Source organism: Perognathus longimembris, chromosome 2, assembly GCF_023159225.1.
Source record: "Perognathus longimembris pacificus isolate PPM17 chromosome 2, ASM2315922v1, whole genome shotgun sequence".
NCBI lineage: Eukaryota > Metazoa > Chordata > Mammalia > Rodentia > Heteromyidae > Perognathus > Perognathus longimembris.
The window spans coordinates 76,578,229-76,591,472 of NC_063162.1; the positions used below are offsets into that span (position 1 = coordinate 76,578,229).

Consider the following 13,244-nt stretch of genomic DNA (forward strand, 5'->3'; position numbering starts at 1 on the left):
GTATATTAAGCCAGCTTTGTGTCCCTGGAATGAATCTGGTTTGTTCATAGTATCTAATTTTTTTTGATGAGTTGTTGAAGTTGATTAGACAGAATTTTGTTGAGAAGTTTTGTATTGATGTTCATCAAAGCAGTGGGTCTATAGTTCTCTTTCTTTGATGAGTCCCTCTCTTGTTTTGGGATGAAGGTTATACTGGTTTCACAAAATGAGTTTGATAGAAAACTATCAATTTCATTGAAAAGTTTTAGGAGTAATGGTGTGAGTTCTGCTTTGAAGCCCTTATAGAATTCAGCTGTAAATCCATTTGGTCCTGGGCTTTTCTTGGATGGGAAGTCCCTTATTGCTGTTTCTATTTTATTACTTGATATGGGTCTATTTAGTTGGTTTAAATCCTAATTTAGTTTGAGCATATCAATATTTGCTAGAAATTCATCTTTTTCTTTCAGATTCTCCAATTCATTAGCATATAGGTTTGAGAGATATTTCCTTACACTATTTTTTTTCTTTTTGTAAAATAATAATTGCTTATTTATTGTCGAAGTGATGTACAGAGGGGTTACAGTTTCATATATAAGGCCATGGGTACATTTCTTGTACTATTTGTTACCTCCTCCCTCACTCTTCCTTTCACCACTCCCCCTTTCCCTCTACTCCCATGAGTTGTTCAGTTGGTTTACACCAAATGGTTTTGCAAGTATTGGTTTTGGAGTCATTTGTCTTTTTATCCTTTGTCTCTCGATTTTGATATTACCTTTTACTTCTTTAGTTCTAATACCAGTATATACAGTATCCAGGGTATTCAGATGAGGTACAGTGATAGCGCCAGGACAAACACACGAAGGGGAAACAAGAGGATCCTCAACAAAAGAAGCTATGGTTTCACATGAAATTTTTTTATATATGTATATAAATTAACCCATTTATTGTAGAGAGAAACTTAGATGGTAGAGATTTTACTGGTCTTTTAATTCCTTCAGTCTTCTAATGGCAGACTTGACTGTGACGGCAGAAGTGGTGTTGTAGGTCCAGGCCCCCCCAGCAACTGTTTTCATGCAGGAACCACAGTGCCAGATGCCCACAGCTCACCTCTTCATCTTGGTCTTGCCACAGAATGAGCGGGTGTACTTGGCTTGCTGACTGATTTCTATTTTTTTCACCATCTTCCGGAGTGAGGCACCGTAGCGGGTGCCATAGTTACCGATGATGCCGACCTTCTTGGTGCGTTTGGCCTGTTTTATATACGGAGGAACGTTGAGTAACCACTTCTAGAGTCGGGCCCTGCATCTCCACCTCACCTCCGCTGTGACCTCATGTTCCCCACGTTCAGTGCCGCCGGTATACCGGCGTCCCCAGTCTCCCCGTGGCCGGAGACAAGAAGGTTCGGATGGGCTAGGCCCCACCAAGCCGCCCCTGCCTCTGCGCCTGTAATGAGGCCGTGTCGGGGAAAATGCTGAGAGGATGGATGCGGACGGGTGGAGATTTATCTCACATGAAATGTTGAAAGTAATTACAACAGTGATATAACATTCGTTTTCATAAAATGGAGTTCATTTCACTTAACATCATCTTATGTGTTCATAAGGCTATAGCTATTGGGCTCTTGTGATCCTCTGCTGTGACTAGCCTAAACATGTGCTAATTATTCCCTATGAGGGAGACCATAGAGTCCATATTTCTTTGGGTCTGGCTCACTTCACTTCGTATAATTTTTTCCAAGTTCTTCCATTTCCTTACGAATGGGGCAATGTCATTCTTTCTGAGGCAAAAAAAAATTCCATTTTGTATATGTACTATCCTTACAATATTTTGAACCTTGGTTGTTTCTGTCATGATGCTTTGTTTATTTGGGTGTTCTAGCCATGTTTTCAGTGAAATTATTTTTGACATTTCCCATCTATTTCAGTTTGCCATGTCACAAATTGGTAAATAGAGGCCCAGAGAGTAGAGGTCAGTTGTCCATAGTTTTATTTAATTATTTATTTATTTTTAGTTTTAAAATTATTTTTAGAGTGTTGTACAAAGGGATTGCCATTTTACAAAACAGTTTAGAAGTATGATACGTCTTGATTAGTGTCACCCCTTTCAAAATTCTCACTCCCTCAACCCAATCCTTCCTTTTATTAGTTGTGTAGTATATTCAACAAATTCTTGACTGCAGTCTCCCTGTCTTCCCCTCTTCATTTGTCTACCCCATCCTCTTGTCTCTCCCTCCTCTTTATGCTTATTTTGTTTGCCCATGGTTTTAGAATGAGGAGTCTAATGTCAGAGTCTCTCTCTGATTGGGGAAAGAATTAAGTAGGTAAGGATTAGGGGAGCAGAATGGAGGGCCCTAGAGTAAACTGGCAGATTTGGCATCTGAATATGTCTTCAAGGCAAGAAGGGAAGAGAGGGCAAGTGGCAAGGGCTGGAATTCAGCCTTTGAGGAGATGAAATGTGAGAGAACAAAATGCCCTTGGAGGTGGGACAGTCCAGGCTTGAGCTGGGCTATTGCTATCAAGGTGCAATGTCTTCACTGTGATACTTGAGGGCTGCATGGTGCCACATCCAAGTGCAGAGAGAGCTGGGCCTGTTGCCATCAGATGGCCACTCAGCCATTCTGATGCCAGAGCCTCATCTCACGTGGAGACACTCAAGCCCACTGAGCACCACATATTATGTTAACTTTTTTATGGAGCATTTTTCTCTCTCAGGCTTTTTCCCCTTTGTGTCATGTTGGGGCTGGATGCTGTTCTTGAGCTTCCTTTGCTTAAGGCTAGCACTCTACTGCTTGAACCATAGCTCTAGTTCTGGCTTTATTTTTGGTGGGAGGGAGGTGGTTTACTGGAGATAAATGTTTCATGGACTTTTCTGCCAGGGCTGTCTTTGAACTGAGATCCTCAGATTTTCAAACTTTTGGGTATCTAGGATTACAGGTATGAGCCACTGGTGCCTGGAAGACTTTTTCCTTTCTTTCTTTCTTTTTTTTTTTTTTAAGAAAAATTCCTATGTGTTTTCTTTTATTATTTTTCCCCCCAAATAAAAGGTCCATCAATGATCAAAGGCAAATGCTGGGATGTTTGAGAGCTCTTTATTTCCATCGCTTTGCACTTCAGTAGGAAGTTAATGAAGAGATTCTATCTACCTACTCATCTATTTAATTAAGAGATTCTATCTTATATTTCCACACATATTTGTGTGTGTATGTACATACTTTTTTTTTTATGAATCAGAGTCTTACTTTTGAAGCAACTGCTGCCCTCCAACACATAATCTTATCTGAGTCTCCCCAGTACTGGGATTGCATGCATGTACCACCATGTCCAGCAACATTACATTTTCTACGGTAAAGCAAACTACCATTAATATTGGTGAAATATGTTTAATCAGAGCAACAAGTTCTCAAGGCAGGATGCTTTTGAAAAGCATGACTTTAGGTATATTATATTTATTACACCTGCCTTGTACATAGCCACAATGTTATCTAATGAATAACTTTTTAAAAGAGAGTTCTAGATGGACAGAAAGTAACCGAGCAAGGTGCACAGAGATTTTCAATATGCCTATGCCTCTGCCCTCACACACATACATTACCTCCACCGTCAATATCCTTGACCAGAGGGTGTTCTTTTTCCAAGTGATAGACCCATATTAAGTAATAAAATAGAAATAGCAATAAGAGACCTCCCATTCAAGAAAAGCCCAGGACCAAATGGATTCACAGCTGAATTCTATAAGGCCTTCAAAGCAGAACTCACGCCAATACTCCTAAAACTTTGATCTCACTTATATTTGGAAGCACTAAGTTTGATTTTATAGAGAGTAGAACATTTGCTTACAGAGTGGGAGGGGCCTTAGGAGACAGGCAGGGGTAGAGTGAACATAATTCACCAATACACTGGTGCACTTGGATAGGAAGAATGACTTTTGATGTTCCAAGGCAGAATTAGATGACTATGATTGACAACATTTAGTTAAATATTTTAAAATACTAATTAGAACAAAGTGTTTCAAGTGGTCTTAACACCAAGAAATAATCCCTATCTGAGGTGATGGATGTGCCAGTTATCCTGATCTGATCACTACACATTGTATGTATATATGGAAATACCACAATATACCTCATATGTATATGAAATCTGATCCTGGTGTATTATCTTAGTGCTCATTTGGATGACAAGAAATTTGTAACATTAAAAAGTTTAAAAGATGGTTTTGTGAGTGTGGCCATTTAGAAAGACGGCTGTTCCCTAAAATCATTTCTCTTGGTGTGTTTTCTTTTCTTTTGGCAGAAAACCCTTCCTTGACCAAGGACATTTTGTGTGCCACTCTGAGTTGCAAGCCACGTGAGACAAAGCATCTTGTTTTAGCTGCCATCCAAGGAGTAACTGCTGTGTACACCCACTACCAGGTGTGTCCTCTCTTTGTTTCAGAAAATTCCATGTCCACAATCATTGACCCCTGCAGAGAGAGCAGTGGAGTTTTTCTAAGCTTGCTGCCTGGTCTGAATAACTGGGATTACTGCTTTATGTATAGTCACACCAGAGTGACAAATACACAAGGCCTATTACTTCCTCATGACCTCAGTATGGTTTACAATAATCAATCCTCCAGAGATGGCTCCTATCGGTGGTTTCTGTATATGAAAGGAATATTTTATACTCATGTCCTTCATAAATCTGTGTTCAGCAATGTCCTGTTGACATCTTGAATTAGCCAGTATGGGAGTTTTTGCACCATGATAACTTTCAAGTGTATCCAATTATTTATTTATTTGTTTGTTTTTTTTGTTTATTCATTTTAGTATGGAGGACAAATTTTTCAGAATTTACCAGCCCATTACTTGCTCTAATGAGCTGACTATTACTGGCAAGCTCCAAGAACTGAAAGCTGAATAGGGCCCAGCACTGTAGTTTTCTTTTTCTTTTTCTAAACTAGTCCTGGGGCTTGAACTCCAGGCCTGGGTTCTATCCCTGACCTCTTTGCTCAAAGCTAGAGCTCTACCACTCCAGTCACAGCTCCACATCCAGGGTTTTGGTAGTTTCTGTGTTATGACTTTCCTGCCCAGGCTGATTTCTAACCACAGTCCTCAGATCTCAGCTCTCCTGAGTAGCTGGGATGACAGTAAGTGCCACTGGCACCTGACTTTGCAGTTTTCTTTTTTTTTTTTTTTTGGTCAGTCCTGGGCCTTGGACTCAGGGCCTGAGCACTGTCCCTGGCTTCTTCCCGCTCAAGGCTAGCACTCTGCCACTTGAGCCACAGCGCCGCTTCTGGCCGTTTTCTGTATATGTGGTGCTGGGGAATCGAACCTAGGGCCTCGTGTATCCGAGGCAGGCACTCTTGCCACTAGGCTATATCCCCAGCCCTGCAGTTTTCTTTTAATTAATTTGGACAAGTTCCCCCAAAGCTCCATGCAGGGTTCAAGTAATGCTAAGTTTGAGAATGGGACTTTTGGAGGGCCCATTCAATTTTCTATGAAACCAGTAGATTTTCTGCTAAGACTAGAGTCCCATCCCCAAGTTATCTCATTATATATAACACACACTATAATATATAATATATGGAAACATTCTAAAATCTGAAAAAAATACAAAATTTGAGACAACTCTGGCCACAAACATTTTGAGTCAGTATACTCAACTTGTATTATATGCAGATAAAACAAAAATGTCCAAAAATCCCACATACCATTTTTTCAGTGAATTAGTCATGTTTGTGGCAAAAAAAAAATCAGGCAAGAGATTGACTCAAAGACTACATTTAAAGTTCATGGTCTCTCATGATTGTTGATAGCCCTGGTTGGTGATAAGTCCATACTGGTAAAAGTCAGAAATTCTTACTTTTGATGACAAAGAAAGAGCATTGGCATTTCAGGATGCAAAGCTTTTAGTATGGGTTCATGGTTCATTGGGCTTAAGTATGGGACTAAGAAATGGACATCTTTTCTAGGCAGCAGGATGTGGAATCCACTTTGCCCAGCAGAGGAAGGCAAAGAGTACAATGTCAAATTTATTTTATTTTATTTAAGTTTTCGGGGTCTAAATATTCTAAGCAGTTTTACCCACTCCATGTGTCCAGTAGAAGTGTAGCTCTCCACTAATGGCAACAATGTAATAGTTCAGAGAATCAGCTCTTTATTCTCTTATTTTCTTGGTTCTCAGAGAGTTAAAAAGTAGCAGTTGGGTGGCTGGGAATATGGCCTAGTGGCAAGAATGCTTGCCTCCTATACATGAAGCCCTGGGTTTGATTCCCCAGCACCACATATATAGAAAATGGCCAGAAGTGGCACTGTGGCTCAAGTGGCAGAGTGCTAGCCTTGAGCAAAAAGAAGCCAGGGCCCTGAGTCCAAGGCCTAGGACTGGCAAAAAAAAAAAAAAAAAAAAAAAAAAAAGTAGCAATTGGGAGCTAAAGGAGGATTACAAATAAAGTTTCTGAAACGACAACAAACATCCGATGAGTCATACCACTTCTAGAGTAAGCTGAGTTGGAGAATGTGGCTGGAATTCCAGGTTAAACTAGGGGTCCTGGTCAATTCTTCAAATCTAGACATGTTTACCTGTATATGCTTCTATGCTTAGTTCCTGAGTGATCCAGTTGTGTTGTAGGAGAGATGGGAGGTCTGATGAGATGCCTTTCTGTGTGGTGATTTTGTACTGTATAACCTTACAAGTGCCAGTCTCAAACTCTGTGCAAGTAATTCTCATCTGACCCTAGTATACATGTACTAAAACTTTTCTTTCATTACTTCTTGCTTCTGGGTAAGAAGTATGCTTTCCTGTTAAATAATTGGCTCTATGACAAAGTAATTATTTTGTTAAATTTTAAATTAAATAATAACATTGTCATAATTTAAAATTTAAAGTTAAATTAAAGTTATATTTAAATTAAAACCAAGTGCATTGATCTTAACTCAACCTATGCATATTTATGAATTATGAGCAAAGAGTATTTTCTAGCTGATCTCTTTCACTAAGCATTTTTTAGGTTCACTTATGTTGTTGTAAAGGGCATAATTTATTATATGGAAGAATAATCTTCCCTTCTGTGTACATGTATGTATGTGAATGTGTGCATGTGTATAAAGCTTTTGTTCTTTGCCAATTTGTCACTGGGCACTTTGGCAGATTCCATGCTGAGGTTTTCCAATGCTGCAGTAAACATGCGTTTGTTCCTGTTGAATATAAACCCTGAGTGGTGCTTCTGGATCATACCACGGTTCTGATATGAATTTTTTGAGAATCCATGCTAGCTTTTTAAATGACTACACTACTTTCTATTCCCACCAATAATGTTCAAAATTTTCCTTTCCTCTTTTTTATTTTTATTTTTTGGTCTCTTTTTTTTTGGTACTGGGGACTGAACCCAGGATGTTGCACTTGCAAGACAAGCACTTTGCCACTGAGCTACCTCCCAGCCCTCAAAATTTCCTTTCTTTCACATCCTCCACAACACTTCATTTCTCTTCTTTTTCCTTGGTTGTGGGATCAAACCCAGGGCATGCTGGACAAATGTTCTTCCACTGAGTTCCTGTCCAATCCATCTCATGTCTCCTGATAATTGTCATTTTGACAGGTATGAGATGTAATCTTACTGTTGGTTTTTATGTGCAGTTATTATATGATTAGTGATATTCAGCACATTTTCATACCTGTTGACCATTCCTGTGTCTTCTTTAAAGACACATCTATTCAGAGTCCTTTACCTATTTGGGTTGCTTGTTTGTTTTTTTCTTACTGAGTTCTGTGCATTCTTGGGACCTGAGCTCTAGGAATGTCAATGCTAAGCCACTCAGCAGGGTACTGCATGTTCTCTGCCATGCATTCTTGTCTTGCTGGTTTGGTTAATGGAAGAGTCACGAGTAAGGTTCTTTCTTCCCTACTTCTCATCCAAGAGTTCTCCCTATACACCTCAAGCTGTGCCACAATTTTATGCGCTCGGTGTCTCAAGATTGCTGAAAATAAATAACAAGAAACCTGACAATACACATAAAATGAAGTGAGGGCATGTGTAGATCTAGAAATTAGACTAAAGCTCATACAACCAAGTATTTGTTTTTCTGTTCTATAATTTCTAGGAAATCAAAAAGATATGGCCAGCATCCAGTCAACTAAATTGTGAAAGTCTCATCAGGAATCTTTCTAGGACCTTGGAACCCTTCACAAGCAACTTGGATCATGTCACCAACCAAGATTGTGCATGCCAGCCCCCATTGGAAACTGTTGAGCAACACGTGCATTGGTATGTACCAAAGAAGCTCTCACACCTTCTCTTCTTCATCAGGAAGATTGCTAGCATTTTTTTTTCTTCAAATTTTTATTATCAAACTGATGTACAGAGAGGTTACAATTTCATACGTTAGGCATTGGATACATTTCTTGTACTGTTTGTTACATCGTCCCTCATTCCCCCCTCCCTTCTCCCCCTTTCCCTTTCCCCCCATGAGGTGTTCAGTTCACTTACACCAAACAGTTTTGCAAGTATTGCTTTTGTAGTTGTTTGTCTTTTTTTACCCTGTGTCTCTTGATTTTGGTATTCCCTTTCAATTTCCTAGTTCTAATACCAGTATAGATGGTTTCCAATATACTCAGATAAGATTACAGAGATAGTGTAGATACAACCACAGGAAGGTGATACAAGAACATCATCAATAGTAGAAGCTACAGATACACGTGGGACGTTGAAAGTAGTTACAACTGTGATATAACAATCGTTTCCATAACATGGAGTTCATTTCACTTAGCATCATCTTATGTGATCATAAGGGTATAGCTATTGGGCTCTTGTGCTCCTCTGCTGTGACTTGCCTAAACTTGTACTAATTATTCCCAATAAGGGAGACCATAGAGTCCATGTTTCTTTGAGTCTGGCTCACTTTACTTAGTATAATTTTTTCCAAGTCCTATTTCCTTACAAATGGGGCAATGTCATTCTTTCTGATAGAGGCATAAAATTCCATTGTGTATATGTACCACATTTTCCTGATCCATTCGTCTACTGAGGGGCATCTGGCTTTGTTCCAGATTCTCGCTATGACAAATTGCGCTGCGATGAACATTGTTGTGCTGGTGGCTTTACTGTGATTTTGTTTGTGGTTTTTTGGATAGATACCCAAAAGTGGGGTTGCTGGGTCATAGGGGAGTTTTATTTAGCCTTCTGAGGAATCTCCATATTGCTTTCCAGAGTGGCTGAACCAGTTTCCATTCCCACCAACAATGAAGTAGGGTTCCCTTTTGGCTACATCCCCTCCAACAATTGTTATTGTTAGTTTTCTTGATATATGACATTCTTACTGGGGTGAGATGGAATCTCAGTGTTGTCTTGATTTGCATTTCTTTTATGGCCAGTGATATAGAGCACTTTTTCATATGTCTCTTGGCCATTCTCATTTCCTCATCAGAGAAGTCTCTTTGTAAGTCTTTAGCCCACTTGATGAGGGGGCTATTGGTTCTTTGCGGTTTTGTTTTGGAGGAAGGTAATTTTTTTAGTTCTGCATATATCTTAGATATGAGGCCTTTGTCCGTTGAATGGCTGGTAAAGATCTTCTCCCAGTCTGTGGGCTTTCTGTTTATATTGTCCTTTGCCCTGCAGAAGCTCTGCAGTTTGATGCAGTCCCATTTGTCCAACCTTTCTTTGATTTGTAGCCTTTCTGGGTCTTTGTTAAGGAAGTTCCATCCTGCACCAAGGAGCCCAAGTGTTTCTTCTACTCCTTCCTTTAGTGTTTTCAGGGTGTCTCTTTTGATTTCGAGGTCTTTAATCCATTTGGAATTGATTTTGGTGCAGGGTTATATATAAGGATCTAGTTTTAGTTTGTTGCATGTGTTGAACCAGTTTTGCCAGCACCATTTGTTAAAGAGGCTATCTTTCTTCCAAACTATTGTTTTAGCTCCTTTATCAAAGATTAAGTAGGCGTAGTTCTGTGGGTTCATTTCTGGGTCTTCAATTCTGTTCCATTCGTCTTCAGGCCTGTTCCAGTGCCAATACCGAGCTGTTTTTATTACTATAGCTTTATAATACAGCTTGAAGTTGGGTATTGTAATTCCTCCAGCACTGTTCTTTCTGCTTAGGATTATTTTTGCTATTCTAGGTCTTTTATTGTTCCATATTAGTTTCTGGATTGCTTCCTCTATTTCATTAAAAAATGGTGTTGGGATGCTAGCATTCTTTTTGTGTGCGCTGGTACTGTGGCTTGATCTCAGGACCTCATGCTCTCACTTGGTTCTTTCCCTCAGAGCTGGGGCTCTGCCACCTAAACCACTAGAACCACACCTCCACTTCTAGCTTGTTGCTGGCTAAGTAGAGATAGGAGTCAGGCAGACTTTTTCTTGGTTGGGCTGGCTCTGGGTCTCAACCAACCCACAGGTCTAGCATTTTCAAATTGTGAATTTCACTACCGGTCACATACATGTTACTATGTACATTTAAAAATAACATCAAAATTTTCCATGGCTAAGTTTTCAAATGTTCAGTCGCATGAGCAGCATTAGCCACAAGGATAACAATTTCAATATGATATTCACTATGAATATATGAACAGTCATATATTTTGAAATTGATTCATATTTGATTGTTTTTTTTCAGTGATCTGGATGCACAGACTTTGCAATCTCTAGATGACATTTTTTCCCACAGAAAGATGTTTGTCTAATCTTTGCTATACTAACTTCTCAGATATCCTATGATCCATCCCATCTACTTGCTCCACATTTATCAAGGAGCTATTTATTATGCATCCTTATCCCCCTGGTTCATCATGATTGGTAGGGGCTCTGAGAAGAGACTATTGGAATGCTGACATTAATGGATGTTCACAAAATGGTGCCTGCCAGGAGGGCTTAGTATGTGGCACTGTTGGAGGAATTTAAGAGAAAAATATATTTTCTTATCTAGATCATCTCCTGGGAACCAAGGCAGTGTTGTTCATGCCAACATTGTGTCTACTATTTTATCTTGCCTATTTTAGTTTTCATTTTCTGCCATTTTAGGTTGGCCAAAAGATTCAAGGAGAGTTGGCTGTCGGGCAATCCCATTATGTCTTTTCTTAGCAATTTCACTGTCACTGAGGGTAAGTATGTGGTTTTCTAAGTTAGCTTGACTAAAAACTTAAATTCAGTTTCTCATTCAAGCATAGAATCAGAATAAAATATGAAAGAGAAAATTATGCTAGACATAATAAAGAACAGTTTAGAACTCACCTGGTCTGAAGTATCTGGGGTTTATAAGAAAAATCCTAAAATCCTAGAATACAAAGAAGTCAAGCAGCAGAAGAAAGTCATCTGTGGTCTGGGATTTATCCTGGGCCCAAATCCCTGGTGATCTACAAATCTCTGTTTACATCATCGGCAAAGTTCATACACCTTTTGTTACAACAACACATTAATAACTCTGAAGAACTCTGGATAATCCTGAGGTCACATTCCATTTGTATAATGCGAGATAAACATAGAAACATGGAGATATTATGCTCTTATTGCACTCAGTCATTGTTCCTTAAGAAAATATTGTAAAATAAATTGCAAAATATTCAGGGTTTATAGAAAGCAAAGAAATGACCAGCAAATACCACATAGCCCATGTTTAAATTTATTCATGGTATGAATTATCTCAAGATCATTCATTTATAACAATATTTAATATATTTATTATAATAAATATAAATATAGATTTAATATGTATTATAATAAATACATGCACTTAATATAAATATATTTATTTATATTCATAAGTAGATTTGTTATAATAGTGGAAGAGTACATAAATCTCATTATTTCCTCTTGTTCCACCCTTTTCAGATGTGAAAATAAAAGATTTGATGAGGAACATCACCAGGTTAACCGAAGAGCTTCAATCTTCCATCCACATCTCCAATGAAACCATCCACACTATCTTAGAAGCAAACATTTCCCACTCACAGGTACAGTGCTACTGTGTGTACTGGGACAGCTAAGATCCCTCAGTCCAAAAGTCATTTATTTTTCCCTCCTCTTTCTCTCCCTCCTATGGCTGGTAGAATGAGTTCATTGTAAGTGATATATCCAAAAGCAGAACGGAAATGAGAGGACTATGAGGAACCAATGGTTGTGTCCCATGCCAAAACTGGAGTCTGTATTGTCACAACTGTCTTTGTTTGAAGTTAGAAAGGACAAAGTTAATGACAACATTTATTCTAGTCCTTTCTAACCTTGATTCATGACACCTCATGTGGAGGGGGGGTAGGGAAGAGTCTCTGCTTGGGTTTATAGATGTTATAAAACACAGAAATAGCCCCAAGTAAAAACAACATAAAAGATCTGAAACTACCACTATCCCTCTCGTATGGAGAGTTACTGTGTATAGTCTTACCATCTGCCACTCATGGAGGGAAATGAGTCATGACACGTCTTACCCTCTCTAAGGTATCCAGGAGGTGCTGGGCAAGGCCAAAACTATTAGGTGGCATTGAGATATGATCTATCATGGAAGAGGGAGCAGGTAACTTTCATGTCCCCCATGGCAAATGTCACCTGAATCCTTAGCAGGTGCTCTTTTCCCCTTCCCTTCCTTTCCCTTTCCTTCCCTTTCCTTTCCTTTCCTTTCCTTCCCTTCCCTTCCCTTCCCTTCCCTTCCCTTCTCTTCCCTTCCCTTCCCTTCCCTTCCCTTCCCTTCCTTTCCTTTTCCTCTTTCCTTTCTCTTCCTTTCCCTCCCCCCTCTCCCTGCTTCCCTTCCTTTCCCTTCCTGTTCCTTTTTCCTGTGTTGGTACTAGAGCTTGAATTCTAGACCTTGAGCTCTTGCCTTTTCTTTTTCTCTGAAGGCTCTACTATTTGGGCCATATCTTTGCTTTCTGCTTTTTGTTGGTTAATTGGGTATAACAATTTGGTAGCCCGGGGATATGTCTGCTCAGGATGCCTTCAAAACAATCCTCAGATCTCAGCTTCCTGAGTAACTAGGATTATAGGGATGAGCTGCCAGTGCCAGTTGCAGTGCTTTTTAGCGACAGCCATTCAGCACTTCCAGTGGAATTTACCTTTCCTAAAGAGGACCCCGAAACTGGTTAACAAGGACACATTTTAACTGACAACCAATTGAGTCAGTATATGTCATTAATTTCATGTCAAGTCTATATGGTCAAGTTAAATTCAAGCATGGTGAGTCAGTAGGAATCAATCTAAGACATAGATGAGAAACTAGAAATCCAAAATTCATTTTTCAGTATCTTCAAGTAACTTATCACAGGACACATTAGAACTTTTTTGAAAAATAAAATGATCAATTTTAGCTTATCAGGCTGGGAA

The 13,244-nt window shown here is 39.2% G+C and overlaps 1 protein-coding gene across 4 annotated transcripts in view; it reads left to right on the top strand.

Annotated features, from left to right (window-relative positions):
- Abca13 (ATP binding cassette subfamily A member 13) overlaps positions 1-13,244 on the top strand; it is a 403,566-nt gene that overhangs the window by 90,887 nt on the left and 299,435 nt on the right. For all 4 annotated transcript variants that reach the window (XM_048339554.1, XM_048339551.1, XM_048339552.1 and 1 more), the window contains 4 exons: positions 4,269-4,387; positions 8,051-8,214; positions 10,959-11,038; positions 11,766-11,887. In XM_048339554.1, the coding sequence (XP_048195511.1) occupies positions 4,269-4,387; positions 8,051-8,214; positions 10,959-11,038; positions 11,766-11,887 (485 nt within the window). The remainder of the gene's footprint in view (positions 1-4,268; positions 4,388-8,050; positions 8,215-10,958; positions 11,039-11,765; positions 11,888-13,244) is intronic.